Below are 16,613 nucleotides of genomic sequence, written 5' to 3' on the forward strand. Positions count from 1 at the left end.
TTAACATCAGTACAGTGTGATGTTGTCCTCCATCAGTACAGTGTGATGTTGTCCTCCATCAGTACAGTGTGATGTTGTCCTCCATCAGTACAGTGTGATGTTGTCCTTCATCAGTACAGTGGGACGTTGTCCTTCATCAGTATTTAACATCAGTACAGTGTGATGTTGTCCTCCATCAGTACAGTGTGACGTTGTCCTCCATCAGTACAGTGTGACGTTGTCCTCCATCAGTACAGTGTGACATTGTCCTTCATCAGTAACAGTGTGATGTTGTCCTTCATCAGTACAGTGTGACGTTGTCCTTCATCAGTATTTAACATCAGTACAGTGTGATGTTGTCCTTCATCAGTACAGTGTGACATTGTCCTTCATCAGTAACAGTGTGACGTTGTATTTAACATCAGTACAGTGTGACTTTGTCCTTCATCACTATTTAACATCAGTAACTGTGTGATGTTGTCCTTCATCAGTAACAGCGTGACGTTGTCCTTCATCACTATTTAACATCAGTAACAGTGTGACGTTGTCCTTCATCACTATTTAACATCAGTACAGTGTGACGTTGTCCTTCATCAGTACAGTGTGACGTTGTCCTTCATCACTATTTAACATCAGTACAGTGTGATGTTGTCCTTCATCAGTAGTGTGACGTTGTCCTTCATCAGTAGTGTGACGTTGTCCTTCATCAGTACAGCGTGACGTTGTATTTAACATCAGTAACAGTGTGACGTTGTCCTTCATCAGTAACAGTGTGACGTTGGCTTTCATCACTATTTAACATCAGTAACAGTGTGATGTTGTCCTTCATCAGTACAGTGTGATGTTGTCCTTCATCAGTACAGTGTGATGTTGTCCTTCATCAGTAACAGTGTGACATTGTTCTTCATCAGTAACAGTGTGATGTTGTCCTTCATCAGTACAGTGTGACGTTGTCCTTCATCAGTATTTAACATCAGTACAGTGTGATGTTGTCCTCCATCAGTACAGTGTGATGTTGTCCTCCATCAGTACAGTGTGATGTTGTCCTCCATCAGTACAGTGTGATGTTGTCCTTCATCAGTAACAGTGTGATGTTGTCCTTCATCAGTACAGTGTGACGTTGTCCTTCATCAGTATTTAACATCAGTACAGTGTGATGTTGTCCTCCATCAGTTACAGTGTGATGTTGTCCTTCATCAGTAACAGTGTGATGTTGTCCTTCATCAGTAACAGTGTGACGTTGTCCTTCATCAGTACAGTGTGACGTTGTCCTTCATCAGTACAGTGTGACGTTGTCCTTCATCAGTACAGTGTGACGTTGTCCTTCATCAGTAACAGTGTGATGTTGTCCTTCATCAGTAACAGTGTGATGTTGTCCTCCATCAGTACAGTGTGATGTTGTCCTCCATCAGTACAGTGTGATGTTGTCCTCCATCAGTACAGTGTGATGTTGTCCTTCATCAGTAACAGTGTGATGTTGTCCTTCATCAGTACAGTGTGACGTTGTCCTTCATCAGTATTTAACATCAGTACAGTGTGATGTTGTCCTCCATCAGTTACAGTGTGATGTTGTCCTTCATCAGTAACAGTGTGATGTTGTCCTTCATCAGTAACAGTGTGATGTTGTCCTTCATCAGTAACAGTGTGACGTTGTCCTTCATCAGTACAGTGTGACGTTGTCCTTCATCAGTACAGTGTGACGTTGTCCTTCATCAGTACAGTGTGACGTTGTCCTTCATCAGTAACAGTGTGATGTTGTCCTTCATCAGTAACAGTGTGATGTTGTCCTTCATCAGTACAGTGTGACGTTGTCCTTCATCAGTACAGTGTGACGTTGTCCTTCATCAGTACAGTGTGACATTGTCCTTCATCAGTACAGTGTGACGTTGTCCTTCATCAGTACAGTGTGACGTTGTCCTTCATCAGTACAGTGTGACGTTGTATTTAACATCAGTACAGTGTAACGTTGTCCTTCATCAGTACAGTGTGACGTTGTCCTTCATCAGTAACAGTGTGACGTTGTCCTTCATCAGTAACAGTGTGACGTTGTCCATCAGTAACAGTGTGACGTTGTCTTTAACATCAGTACAGTGTGATGGTTCTGGATATAGTTATATTTCTTAATGCTTCACTTGTGCCTTCTGGGCTTTCAGGAAAAGGTGGACTTAGTCCCGACATCACTGCACCTTCGCTCTCAGATCCAGGTGAGTGAATGTTCCCGCACACTGACGTACGCCCTTCCCCTATTGTATGTTTACTCTCTGGGAGGACGGATTCCCTCTGCATCACAGACATCATAGAGCAGCTGTGAGTCAGAACACTGCTCTGTTATTGGGGTCTCAAGGAGAGCAGTTTTAATGCTACAAAGTCACGTTTCACTGTCTATAGTGGAGACTGTGGCCTTGTGATTTTGTAATACATGGTGTTATAATGTGTCCTGGAAAAATGGTTTAAAAAAATTTGACTGAGGAATGTCTACTGTAGCCTTTTGTGGTCAATGAGATGCACATTAGGAGTTCCAAACCAACTTGCCTGTCTGTGCGCTAGAATGTAGTTCTCCAAGTGTGTTTGTCAGATTCCATTGCCTGCCTGTCTGACTCCAGTGTTCTGTTCTCTACAGGAGTCGCTAGGGCTGAGTTGCAGTAACGCAGCGTCCACTCCCGAGACTGAGAGAAGGTAAGACCATAGAGATGCTGTATATAACACTTAAAATGTTGTTATTCTAGATCTGTCACCGGCATCATCTCCCCTTTGTGTGGAGTGTATTGTGGACTATATTGTAATGTGATGTTCTTATATGTAGTTCAATTGGTGGAAGTAGGACAGTCATAGCAGTTCCATACATTGTTTTCCTGTCCTAGTGAAAGTTATCTTATTATAAACAGGGTGGTTTGAGCCCTGAATGCTGATTGGGTATGACAAAACATTAAAACATTTATTACGTGGGTAAGCAGTTTATAATAGCAATAAGGCACCTCGGGGGTTTGTGGTATATTGCCAATATACAACGGCTAAGCACTGTATCCAGGCACTCCGCGTTGTGTCGTGCCTAAGAACAACCCTTAGCTGTGGTATACTGGCCATATACCACACACCCTCGTGCCTTATTGCGTAACTATAAATTGTTGAACTCCTGGGGTTAGGTAGGACAGTGAGTGGGACAGTCATAGCACTTCCATACATCTTCTCCAAGGGTGCGTGTCAAATGGCACCCTATTAAATAGCACCCTATTCCCTATTTAGTGCACTACTTTTGACCAGGTACACTTCGTCTACTAGTCTACCAACGGAACACTTCGTCTACTAGTCTACCAACGGAACACTTCGTCTACTAGTCTACCAACGGAACACTTCCTCTACTAGTAAACCAATTTAACACTTCCTCTCCTTCCCCCTATTGTGAGTTTGGAAGGATGAATGGTCATATTGTAAACAAAGGAGAATAAGGGAGGAATCTTGGTCATGAGTAAACATGGTACTATACACTGAGTCAGCGGGGTGTCGGCGACACAAGATTTAGGTTTGTTTACACCTTAGCTTTGTCATTGTCCAGTCTAAAACAATGGGAGAAGTAGTACCTCCTGTTAGTGTGCTCTAAAAATCAAGCCCAAGTCACCTCAAAGTCACATGACTTCATACAATATGCTGGTCTTGGGTAGCCACCTCTGAGAGTTGGTTCCTTTCAGAAGAACACAAGCCTCGATTACAACCTTTCCGTCAGCATGGTTAGTGGTAGAGTACTGGGCTGGCAGTGACTAGGCAGGGTGGCCACGTGTAGAAATGTGTCAGTGGGGGATGATAGTCGCTAGCATCAGCAACAACTATCAGCTGATGTCAGAGGAGAGAGACAAGGGAAAATGGGAGGGGGTGGGGAGAGAAACAAAGGCCACGTGAGGAGCGACGATGTTGCAGTGAGTGCAGTCAGGGTGTGAAAAGCCCCTATTGTTGTTAAGATAGCCACTGTGGTCTGACCTCTGTCCAGCAGCATGTTTTCCCATCTGGACTGACTGACTACTGGGAACGGTCCCCACTAACACTATACTGGCCTGGTGGTAAGAGGGACAGTGCACGTTTGGTTTGTTGGGGACCGTGCATGTTTGTGAGGGGGATAGTACACGTCTGTAATTCTTGGAGAGAGAACTCAGGGTGGATAAAGTGGTGTTTTGTCAAAGATGGTACAGTAGGATAGCAGCAGTACAATGAAGAGAATTACATCAGAAAACAGGTGAGATTTGTCTGTTATCTTACCAGACTGCATCTTCTATGTCTTGGGTTGTTTTTTTGTTTTTGATTCTTGGTTGATTTGTAGGTTGGCCATGCATAAATCATCTGATGATGGATCAGGGGGTAAGTAAAAAATAAAATAATCATCAGTTCTGTAATTTGATTGGTCTAAATATTACGAGGTATAGTGTCACATATATACACTGAACAAAAATATAATCCATCGACCTGACAGGTGTGGCATATCCAAGAAGCTGATTAAACAGCATGATAATTACACAGGTGCACCTTGTGCTGGGGACAATACAAGGCCACTCTAAAATGTGCGATTGTGTCACAACACAATGCTACAGGTTTTGAGGGAGCGTGCAATTATCATGCTGACTGCAGGAATACATGTGGTCTGCGGTCGTTTTAGATAATTTGGCAGTACGTCCAACCGACAAAGCTGTTGCCAGAGAATTTAATGTTAATTTCTCTACCATAAGCCACCACAACGTCGTTTTAGAGACTTTGGCAGTAGGTCCAACCGGCCTCACAACCGCAGACCACGTGTATCCACGCCAGCCCAGGAACCTCCATCTGGCTTCGTAACCTGCGGGATTGTCTCACACCAGCCACCCGGACAGCTGATGAAACGGAGTATTTCTGTCTATAATAAAGCCCTTTTGTGGGGGAAAACTCATACTGATTGGCTGGGTCTGGCTCTGAAATGTATGTGTAACTACATACACAGTAATGGTTGTTATTGTGTTATTACAAATGAACTAGTACCTCATTTGAAGATTTGAATTTAGCCAGTTTTGTTCTTATCACAATTGAGATACAATTTGATGTTATATTGGATGTCATGTTTCATTCAGCCCTACTGTATGTGCTTGTTTAGGAAAATGGGATGAAAAGAGACATAAAAACAAGTCTTTCTGGCAGAATTTTCGGAAGTCGCAGAAAGGTGTCATGCGTCAGAACTCAAAAGGTATGTTTTGTTTTGTAAATATTCTCTCTCTACCCAACATATTTCTGATCGCACAAATCAGGAAACTGTGTCCTAGCCGCACAGCATCTGAAATCCCAATCCCATTCTACTGAAACTGTGTCCTAGTCACACAGCATCTGAAATCCCAGTCCCACTCCACTGAAACAGTCTTAGTCTCAACGTATCTTTAGTATTTTCCATGTGCTCATTGAAAGGAAGACGGATAGAAGCGATAATGTATAGACGAGAGGTGGAACTGGGATTCGATCCCACACAGGCATGATGTCCTGTGTGGGCATCAGCTTTCTATCTTATCTGTCCCGCTATCTAACCCTCCGCTGCTATGATACTGCTGTTTCCCAGGCGGCGAGGACATAGGCTTTGTGGCCAGTGACATCACTATGAGTGATGAAGAGCGTATCCAGCTGATGATGATGGTGAAAGAGAAGATGATCAGCGTGGAGGAGGCCCTCGCAAGGGTATGTCACTTCCTGTCTTCCTACAGTTTGTTTTCTTCCACATACTCTCTTCTCAGAATGTACAGTCCCACTTCAAACAAAGTACAACTTATAAAGGCGTCATTGGAGCATCCATAAAGGTGTCATTGGAGCATCCATAAAGGTGTCATTGGAGCATCCATAAAGGTGTCATTGGAGCATCCATAAAGGTGTCATTGGAGCATCCATAAAGGTGTCATTGGAGCATCCATAAAGGTGTCATTGGAGCATCCATAAAGGTATCATTGGAGCATCCATAAAGGCGTCATTGGAGCATCCATAAAGGCGTCATTGGAGCATCCATAAAGGTGTCATTGGAGCATCCATAAAGGCGTCATTGGAGCATCCATAAAGGTGTCATTGGAGCATCCATAAAGGCGTCATTGGAGCATCCATAAAGGTGTCATTGGAGCATCCATAAAGGTGTCATTGGAGCATCCATAAAGGTATCATTGGAGCATCCATAAAGGCGTCATTGGAGCATCCATAAAGGTGTCATTGGAGCATCCATAAAGGTGTCATTGGAGCATCCATAAAGGTGTCATTGGAGCATCCATAAAGGTGTCATTGGAGCATCCATAAAGGTGTCATTGGAGCATCCATAAAGGTGTCATTGGAGCATCCATAACGGTGTCATTGGAGCATCCATAACGGTGTCATTGGAGCATCCATAAAGGCGTCATTGGAGCATCCATAAAGGCATCATTGGAGCATCCATAAAGGCGTCATAAATCATTGATAACCGTATGTCATACTCTATACTGTATACTATATTGCAGGGGTTCTCAAAGTAGTACTGCAGGGGGTTAAACGAGGTACTGCAGGGGGTTAAACGAGGTACAGCAGGGGTTTAAACGAGGTACCGCGCCCCCCAAAAAATATAACTTAAAAAATATATATATATTACTAACAACCGATTTAAACAAATTTTGGCCAATTGTTTGTCCTATATGTAGGAGATATTAGAAAGCTTAGGGTGTATATATATATTTATTTGCGTAGGCACAAAACTACCTTCAGACTTCCATTCAGTCCAGTGACGCCTGTAGGTCGAACCGTTCCGATGCTACAGGTGTTTTCCTGAAGACCGATTTTCGCTCTAGCTCTGCCACCTTTCACCGCAGATGTGGTGGATTGAGACGCATCCAAATGTAAAAAAACATAACTCTAGCTTAAACTGAATTTCTTCCTCTCCTCTCTTTCTCCTTTCCTCTTCTTTCTCTTCCTCTCCTCCTCCTCTCTCCTTTCCTTTCCTCCTCTCTCCTTTCCTTTCCTCCTATCTCCTTTCCTTTCCCCCTCTCTCCTTTCCTCTCCCCTCTCCTGCTCTCTCCTTTCCTCTCCTCCTCACAGCTGAAGGAGTTTGAGACCCAGAGCAGACAGACCTGCAGCACTGATCTTACAGAATGGTCTGATGCTCCCAGTCCGACCTTGAATGAGTCCTCCACCAGCAATGTAAGTGTTGATATAAGTGTCGCTTCTATTCTTTGGTTTATGATATGTATAGTATGAGAATCTCTCTCCCCCCTCCCTCCCTCTCACCCTCTGTCCCTCCCTCTCACCCTCCCTCCCTCACCCCCCCCTCGCTCCCTCCCTCCCTCTCACCCTCCTTCCCCCCTCTCACCCGCCTTCCCCCCTCTCACCCTCCTTCCCCCCTCCCTCTCTCTCACCCTCCTTCTCCCCTCTCTCCATGAACCGGGCCCCTGTAACCTACTCCCCCTCACCAGACCCTCTCCCAACAGGCATGCCATCCAGGCAGACCGCTATTCATCCCAGTCAAAGCGCCTGCTAACCCCTATTGTGCTGCATTATGCCGGCCACAGCTCTTTTCTGCATGGTTGCGATTAGGGGGTTGCAGTGATTAGGGGGTTCCGGTCCAGCCAACATATTTCAGATGTAGTCTGGATGGCCTCATTCGGTTTCTCTCTCGTCATTTCTCCAGTCGTTCTATCCATCCTCCCACTGTTACCCTTCTTTTTGACCACATGCTCTCCAAAAAACAGTGTTTAGGAGCTATGAATTTATCTTTTGAAATTGATGCAGATGTTTCTGGCGGCATCAGTTATTTTCCTGCTAGTTCTTGGCTCCGTGTATCTGCGGCTTCTAACGTCAACATAATCTTCCAGTGATTACGTAAGACTATATTGTGTGCAATTCCCTTTCTTTGCACACACTCAAGAACAACAGCACTACACAACTATAGTGCTGTAAATAATTACTCTCATAATCATTAGAATCTTAACTCGTTTCTTTTTACCAAGACGAAACCTGCATGCTCAAGACGTTGCTGTACGTCTTATGCAGAATAGGCATCATATTTAATGGTTCAAGATGCTATGCATACTATGATGTAGCCAGTATAAAAACAGTGAATGAGGTGGACATTAAGTGCTCACAGCTCACCAAGACCCAGAGTCTCGCTCTGCTGTGACAAGATTACAAGATGAGCGCTCGTGGTCAGATGTCTGCTTGGCTATATTTAAAGAAATCATAGCTATGGTTTCTATTTCTCCTCTGGTTCACAATTGTAGCTTTCACATAAGGTTTATTTCTCACTAACTATGGCTAGCTGTAGCTTTTACATATGGTTTATTTCTCTGTAACTATGGCTAGCTTTAGCACATGTCATCATGAGCATGTAAAAATGACATGTGTAAAAGCTTCTGATCTTATAGCTGTGGTGTAGTACATAAACTGTTGATCCACTGTGAGCAAATGTGTTGTTTTCTGACCAATGCTACAGACACTAAATATGAATAAGTTCTATCTGCTGTGGCCTACTCTGACATCTATTCATTTAATAGGAAATTCCAGTTTGCAAACCTTTTGTTTTCTGGCGCACAACTGTTAGTCAGTGCCTGACCCGTGCCTTTACATCGACTGACCCGTGCCTGACCTGTGCCTTTACATCGACTGACCCGTGCCTTTACATCGTCTGACCCGTACCTGACTCGTGCCTTTACATCGACTGACCCGTGCCTTTACATCGACTGACCCGTGCCTGATCCGTACCTGACCCGTGCCTTTACATCGACTGACCCGTGCCTTTACATCGACTGACCCGTACCTGACCTGTGCCTTTACATCGACTGACCCGTGCCTGACCTGTGCCTTTACATCGACTGACCAGTGCCTGACCCGTGCCTTTACATCGACTGACCCGTGCCTGACCTGTGCCTTTACATCGACTGACCCGTGCCTGACCTGTGCCTTTACATCGACTGACCCGTGCCTGACCTGTGCCTTTACATCGACTGACCCGTGCCTTTACATCGTCTGACCCGTACCTGACTCGTGCCTTTACATCGACTGACCCGTGCCTTTACATCGACTGACCCGTGCCTGATCCGTACCTGACCCGTGCCTTTACATCGACTGACCCGTGCCTTTACATCGACTGACCCGTACCTGACCTGTGCCTTTACATCGACTGACCCGTGCCTTTACATCGTCTGACCCGTACCTGACTCGTGCCTTTACATCGACTGACCCGTGCCTTTACATCGACTGACCCGTGCCTGATCCGTACCTGACCCGTGCCTTTACATCGACTGACCCGTGCCTTTACATCGACTGACCCGTACCTGACCTGTGCCTTTACATCGACTGACCCGTGCCTGACCTGTGCCTTTACATCGACTGACCCATGCCTGACCTGTGCCTTTACATCGACTGACCCGTGCCTTTACATCGTCTGACCCGTACCTGACCCGTGCCTTTACATCGACTGACCCGTGCCTTTACATCGACTGACCCGTGCCTGACCCGTACCTGACCAGTGCCTTTACATCGACTGACCCGTACCTGACCCGTGCCTTTACATCGACTGACCCGTACCTGACCCGTGCCTTTACATCGACTGACCCGTACCTGACCCGTGCCTTTACATCGACTGACCCGTACCTGACCTGTGCCTTTACATCGACTGACCCGTGCCTGACCCGTGCCTTTACATCGACTGACCCGTACCTGACCCGTGCCTTTACATAGACTGACCCGTACCTGACCCGTGCCTTTACATCGACTGACCCGTACCTGACCTGTGCCTTTACATCGACTGACCCGTGCCTGACCCGTGCCTTTACATCGACTGACCCGTACCTGACCCGTGCCTTTACATAGACTGACCCGTACCTGACCCGTGCCTTTACATCGACTGACCCGTACCTGACCTGTGCCTTTACATCGACTGACCCGTGCCTGACCTGTGCCTTTACATCGACTGACCCGTGCCTGACCCGTGCCTGATCCGTACCTGACCCGTGCCTGATCCGTACCTGACCCGTGCCTTTACATCGACTGACCCGACCTGACCTGTGCCTTTACATCGACTGACCAGTGCCTTTACATCGACTGACCCGTGCCTGATCCGTACCTGACCCGTGCCTTTACATCGACTGCAAGTCTACACTCCGGTTTGACCCATCAGTACTTATTTTGAGCTCATATGCTACATGTGGTCTCTACCTCAACAATAATAGTTAGGTAGGTTAGGTGGGCCAGTAACCAAAAGGTTGCTAGATCGAATCCCTGAGCTGACAAGGTAAACATATTTCGTTCTGCCCCTGAACAAGGCAGTTAACCCCCCTGTTCCTAGGCCGTCATTGTAATTAAGAATGTGTTCTTAACTGACTTGCCTAGTTAAATAAAACTGTGCATTTCCCAGAAAGGGTGAAATATTGTACTTATACAAACTTTATAAGCAAGCCAAATAAACATTATTTTCACAGATTTCAAGGCTTGAGAACTACTGACTACTATTATCATCCACCCCCTCTACCTCTAACTGGGTCCCCGCCCCCTCTACCTCTAACTGGGTCCCCGCCCCCTCTACCTCTAACTGGGTCCCCGCCCCCGCCCCCTCTACCTCTAACTGGGTCTCCTCTCCTTCCCCACTGCTGGCCTTCTAACCTGGTTCGTCTCTCTTCTTCAGCAGTTGTGTGAGCAGTCAGATGGTGAACAGGAGGAGTCTGGGACATTCAGACGGCTCCATAAGCTGGTCACCTCCAGTCGCAGGGTGCGCAAGAAGCTCATCAGGATCGACGAGTCCAAGAACCCTGGGTCTGAGGGTGAGACTGGTCACTGCAGTAGTCTTTCATTTATTAAACTACAGTGCTATTTATTACATAAAGAATCTGAAATTAGATGTGATTGGGACAAGTCCCATTAGGGTGTAGATGTGATGCCTTTACATTGTTTGGTATAAACTACAGACTAACTGTGTTGTTGGTCACTTAGTGAAAAAAATAAAATACCTACTTCTAATACAAGTTGAGTTGTCATCCATTACACATCGCATTGTCATGACATTCCCTGACTCTGCCACAAACCTGTCCTTCCTACTCCTGCCACCCCCCCTGTCTCTCCCAGAATCTCTGAGCATGGACGGGCCTATCCTGGGTGATACCATGTCCTCTCTTCCCCTGTACTCTGGGGTTCAGAAGAAACAGCCTATGTCTGGGGGGTGTCACCACGTTGACTCCCTGGCCTCCTCCCTGCACAACCAGCTGACCTATGACCTTCAAGACTCCGACAACCTGACCACCTCCCCATCCTCCTCCTCCTCCTTGGACGCTTGCAGCAGTGCCACACACACCCACAGTCTGGATACAGTCTCCATCACCAGCCAGCAGCTCTTCAGGGCCTTCAGTAAGACAGGTGAAGAAGCAAGTCACACAATTTTTCTTCAGGAAAATTATTGTTTTTCTTCAGACGTGGTGTTGCTATGAGATTATTAAAACTAAACTTTTAATTGCTACTTATATCCCAGTGTTGGATGTTTTTAAAATTTTATTTTTTGATGTGATCTATTTTTAGCACACTACATTTGTATAAGCAAGATGATAAGAGTTGCGCATGTTCTCTCCCTGTACCCGGTATAGGAGGATCCAGCCCCAGGAGCTCCAGCCCAGCCTGTAGCCCAGGGAGCCACCCGGACACTGGCCCCAGCGGAGAGGGGAGAGCGACGGGGGCCGGCGGTACTGGTTCCTCCATGTCAGAGATAGAGGTTGGTGGTAGAGGGGATGGACCTAGGATGGCCCGGTCGGTCACGGATGGTGAGATCAGGAGAGTACTCAGCCCACTCAGCTACCATGGCGTGAGTAGTCTTTGGCTGCTTTGGAAATGGCGACCGTCAATAGTAGTGCACTATATAGGGAATAGGGTGCCATTTGGGACGCAACCTTTGTGTGTGGACTGTGTAGTCTATAGCTTTAGTCATGGCCAGTCTAGCCTGGGTACTAGTCTAATTCTGCTCCCTTGCCAACTCCTTATTGAAATTAATGTTTGGCTCAACAATGACAGCAATTGATTTAGCATCTGGGACCAGGCTAGGAGCGGTTGTATGTTCCCTCAGTCCAAAACTATCTTCACACAGAACCACAAAGTCCTATATGTTTGATTGATGAACCTGTCAATATGTCTATCATATGAAAGTGATATTTATAAGGTGATTACAGAGAACCTGTAGCTTTGGAGGATTTGATCTGACCAACCGGTCCCTGCACATGGTCAACAGTGACCCTGACCTCACTGTAAGTAGGTTAATATTCATTTGATTCATTGAATTGGTATTGTTTTGTTTTTCAGTACCTTCGTTTCATGAAGCTTTTCTGTCTCCTCACACTGCATACTAACTTTAGATTAAAGATGGGGATGCCAGTGTGAAAGATGTAGTCAAGTCTCCACTGACAAACCCTCAAATCTCTTTGGGCAAGAAAGTGAAGTCGGTAAAAGAGACAATGAGAAAGCACATCTCCAAGAGATACCACTGCTCTCTCCCCGAGCAGGTATGTCAGACTCCATGGAATTCAATTATCTATGTATGCTAAATGCTCCAGTAGTCAAACCGTACCTACTCTCTAGCTAGTGTCCCTGGTGGCAATTCATTGGACTTGGTTCATGATGATCATCAAGAGATTAAGCTGGACTAAATATTTAGTAAACATGTAATAACCATGTCTCTGTACCCCCTCCAGTCAAGCCCAGATGCTATTTCCAGAGGGCCCCAGTCCCCCAACAGCCTCACAGACAGCGACTCTCTGGAGAAACCCAAGCTGAAGGCTGGAGGGTCAGTGGAGAGCCTGAGGAGCTCCCTCAGTGGACAGAGCTCCATAAGTAAGTACTGTGTGGGGGGGGGGGGGCTCCTCTTATATTCCAAAGTGAAACTGTTATTTACAGTGACCAGCAGGCAGAACAGAAAACTCTAGCCCCCCAACCCGCATGTTCATTTACTATAGATCTCAATGTGGTTTAGAGATAATTTGAATGGCTCCTCCCATTTCTTATTGTTTACAGGTGGTCATACGGTGGGCACCACCGACTCCTCTAACAGCAACAGAGGGAGTGTGAAGTCTGAGGATGGAGAGGAGGATGAGCCTCCCTACAGAGGACCCTTCTGTGGTCGAGCCATGGTGCACACGGACTCCACCCCCAGCCCCTACGACACTGACTCTCTCAAACTGAAGGTAAAATGCACGTACGCATGCACGTACACATGCACGTACACACACATTATCCAAACGAACGAATCACAGTGACTGTTCCTGATTTGCAGAGAGGTGATGTCATTGACATCATCAGCAAGCCTCCAATGGGGACGTGGATGGGCCTGCTGAACAATAAGGTGGGGACGTTTAAGTTCATCTACGTGGACGTTCTGGCTGAGGAGGAAGACCAACCTAAACACCCCCGACGAAGGAGGAAGGGAGGGCAGCCCAAACCCACCTCTGTAGAGGAACTCCTGGTGCGCATCAACCTCAAAGTAATGACTTTACTTCTACTAGACTAACTCATAGTCATGACTAGAACTAGACTAACTCATAGTCATCACTAGAACTAGACTAACTCATAGTCATGACTAGAACTAGACTAACTCATAGTCATGACTAGAACTAGACTAACTCAGTCATGACTAGAACTAGACTAACTCAGTCATGACTAGAACTAGACTAACTCAGTCATGACTAGAACTAGACTAACTCAGTCATGACTAGAACTAGACTAACTCATAGTCATGACTAGAACTAGACTAACTCAGTCATGACTACAACTAGACTAACTCATAGTCATGACTAGAACTAGACTAACTCATAGTCATGACTACAACTAGACTAACTCATAGTCTTGACTAGAACTAGACTAACTCAGTCTTGACTAGAACTAGACTAACTCATAGTCATGACTAGAACTAGACTAACTCAGTCATGACTAGAACTAGACTAACTCATAGTCATGACTAGAACTAGACTAACTCATAGTCATGACTAGAACTAGACTAACTCATAGTCATGACTAGAACTAGACTAACTCATAGTCATGACTAGAACTAGACTAACTCATAGTCATGACTAGAACTAGACTAACTCATAGTCATGACTAGAACTAGACTAACTCATAGTCATAACTAGAACTAGACTAACTCATAGTCATAACTAGAACTAGACTAACTCATAGTCATAACTAGAACTAGACTAACTCAGTCATGACTAGAACTATACTAACTCAGTCATGACTAGAACTAGACTAACTCAGTCTTGACTAGAACTAGACTAACTCAGTCTTGACTAGAACTAGACTAACTCATAGTCATGACTAGAACTAGACTAACTCATAGTCATGACTAGAACTAGACTAACTCAGTCATGACTAGAACTAGACTAACTCAGTCATGACTAGAACTAGACTAACTCATAGTCATGACTAGAACTAGACTAACTCATAGTCATGACTAGTAGTACAGGTATTCAGAAACTGGGGTATACGCAATGCCGTCGGGGAGGATGCCAAATAAAAATGTAATTCACTCACAACACAATGTCAAAACAGATAGCCTAGTCAAATAATTAACATCCAATCACATCAACCGTTACTCTCTCGTGGGAATTCCACTAACAGTCCGTATGTAGCCAAACGTAGCTGCTGCTCATGTTGGTATTTGTACTAATGGAGCAAAAGCCATGACAGAGACATAGTGGAATGGTAATGCGCGTGCAAGCAGTTGCTCCCGACGCCACTTGGGTCACTGCAGCATCCACCGAGAGGCTCTTGCTGCCAAGGGAATGCCTGACAGTTTGAAAGACTTTTGACACTACAGTGAAAATGGTTAACTGTGTTAAAGCAAGGCCCCTGAACTCTCGTGTATTTTCTGCACTATGTAATGATATGGGCAGCGACATGTAATGCTTTCACAACATACAGAAGTGTGCAGGTTATCATTGGCAAAGTATTGACAGTATTTTTTTAGAATTGAGAGACGAGTTTAAAGTTTTTTCTTTACTGACCATAATTTTCACTTGTCTGACCGCTTGCATTGATGAGTTTATCACACGACTGGCCTATCTAGCTAATGTTTTTTCTCGCCTGAATTATCTGAATCTAGGATTACAGGGACTCTCCAACTATATTCAATGTGCGGGACAAAATTGAGGCTATGATTAAGAAGTTGTAGCTCTTTTCTGTCTGCATTAACAAGGACAACACACAGGTCTTTCCATCATTTATATGATTTATTTGTGTGCAAATGAACTCAAGCTTACGGACAATGTCAAATGTGATATAGCCAAGCACCTGAGTGAGTTGGGTACACAATTACGCAGGTACTTTCCTGAAACGGATGACACAAACCACTGGATTCGTTATCCCTTTCATGCCCTGCCTCCAGTCCACTTACCGATATCTGAACAAGAGAGCCTCGTAAAAATTGCAACAAGCGGTTCTGTGAAAATTTCATTTAATCAGAAGCCACTGCCAGATCTCTGGATTGGGCTGCACTCAGAGTATCCTGCCTTGGCAAATCGCGCTGTTAAGATGCTGACGCCCTTCGCAACCACATACCTATGTGAGAGTGGATTCTCAGCCTTCACTAGCATGAAACTAAATACAGGCACAGAAAATTAATTGAGACTCTCCAATACAACCCAACATTGCAGCGTTATGTGCATCCTTTCAAGCACACCCTTCTCATTAACCTGTGGTAAGTTATTCACAGTTTTTGATAAAAGATGGTTAAATAAAGAGCAAAATTATTGATTGTTATCATTTGTGCCCTGGTCCTATAAGAGCTCTTTGTCACAACCCGGCTCGTGGGAAGTGACAAACTCACTCTCCTTCTTATGTTTAATAAATGTTTCGTATAGTGTGTGTGTGTGTGTGTGTGTGTGTGTGTGGCGGGCTTACAATGATGGCAAAAAAACAACATTTGAGAGTGCGCTGACCCTGGTGCTAGAGGGGTACGCAGCTAGAGGTTGAATGTTTGAAGAGGTACGGGACTATAAAAAGTTGGGGAACCACTGGTCTAGACTAACTCACAGTGACGACTTGCACTAGACTATGTATATACAGACGTTCACACTTGAATGCTGTTAAGATCCTTCTCCTTTTGATGTTTATTTTAAGTTTTTAAGTTGGCTACGTGACCAAAGCTTACCCTGTCACCCCTCTGTCCTTCTCACCCCTCCCCCAGGAGCACCTGCCTACCTTCCTGTTTAACGGCTATGAGGACCTGGACACCTTGAAGCTTCTAGAAGAGGAAGATCTAGATGAGCTCAACATCAGAGACCCTCAACACAGAGCTGTGCTGCTCACCGCTGTGGAGCTAATTCAGGAGTACGATGGTTAGTACACACACCCCCCACACATGCCCCCACACATACCCCCACAAACACAATTTGTTGTATGACGGATGTCCCTCTGCTGGGGGTGTTGTATCCTACAGGTAGCAGCGACCAGGGTTCTCAGGAGAAGCTGTTACTGGACCGTAGCGGCCTACTGGGGGACTTCCCACGAGACTCTGGCTGTTATGAGAGCAATGAGAACCTGGAGAATGGTAACGGCAGCCTGACTCGACTCTGACTCTCCTCTTTCCCATCTTCATCCACTTCTTGCTGCCATGAGTCTTCTCCAGCCTCTTCATCCTCTAAGGGCTGCCATGAGTCTTCTAC

General features: G+C 45.5%; 1 protein-coding gene across 6 annotated transcripts in view; it reads left to right on the forward strand.

Annotated features, from left to right (window-relative positions):
- LOC109904287 (SAM and SH3 domain-containing protein 1) overlaps window positions 1-16,613 on the forward strand; it is a 101,049-nt gene that overhangs the window by 80,488 nt on the left and 3,948 nt on the right. For 3 of the 6 annotated variants that reach the window (XM_020501530.2, XM_031787811.1, XM_020501531.2), the window contains 16 exons: window positions 2,133-2,183; window positions 2,600-2,655; window positions 4,289-4,326; window positions 5,090-5,179; window positions 5,543-5,658; window positions 7,027-7,128; window positions 10,607-10,742; window positions 11,044-11,331; window positions 11,556-11,770; window positions 12,132-12,206; window positions 12,315-12,461; window positions 12,651-12,789; window positions 12,970-13,139; window positions 13,229-13,435; window positions 16,136-16,286; window positions 16,388-16,498. In XM_020501530.2, the coding sequence (XP_020357119.1) occupies window positions 2,133-2,183; window positions 2,600-2,655; window positions 4,289-4,326; window positions 5,090-5,179; window positions 5,543-5,658; window positions 7,027-7,128; window positions 10,607-10,742; window positions 11,044-11,331; window positions 11,556-11,770; window positions 12,132-12,206; window positions 12,315-12,461; window positions 12,651-12,789; window positions 12,970-13,139; window positions 13,229-13,435; window positions 16,136-16,286; window positions 16,388-16,498 (2,092 nt within the window). Of the gene's footprint in view, window positions 1-2,132; window positions 2,184-2,599; window positions 2,656-3,024; window positions 4,205-4,288; window positions 4,327-5,089; window positions 5,180-5,542; window positions 5,659-7,026; window positions 7,129-10,606; window positions 10,743-11,043; window positions 11,332-11,555; window positions 11,771-12,131; window positions 12,207-12,314; window positions 12,462-12,650; window positions 12,790-12,969; window positions 13,140-13,228; window positions 13,436-16,135; window positions 16,287-16,387; window positions 16,499-16,613 lie in introns of those variants that run through there. The other 3 variants (XM_031787809.1, XM_031787808.1, XM_020501532.2) reach the window with 3 other exon arrangements.

Source organism: Oncorhynchus kisutch, linkage group LG14 (assembly GCF_002021735.2).
Source record: "Oncorhynchus kisutch isolate 150728-3 linkage group LG14, Okis_V2, whole genome shotgun sequence".
Taxonomy (NCBI): Eukaryota; Metazoa; Chordata; class Actinopteri; order Salmoniformes; family Salmonidae; genus Oncorhynchus; species Oncorhynchus kisutch.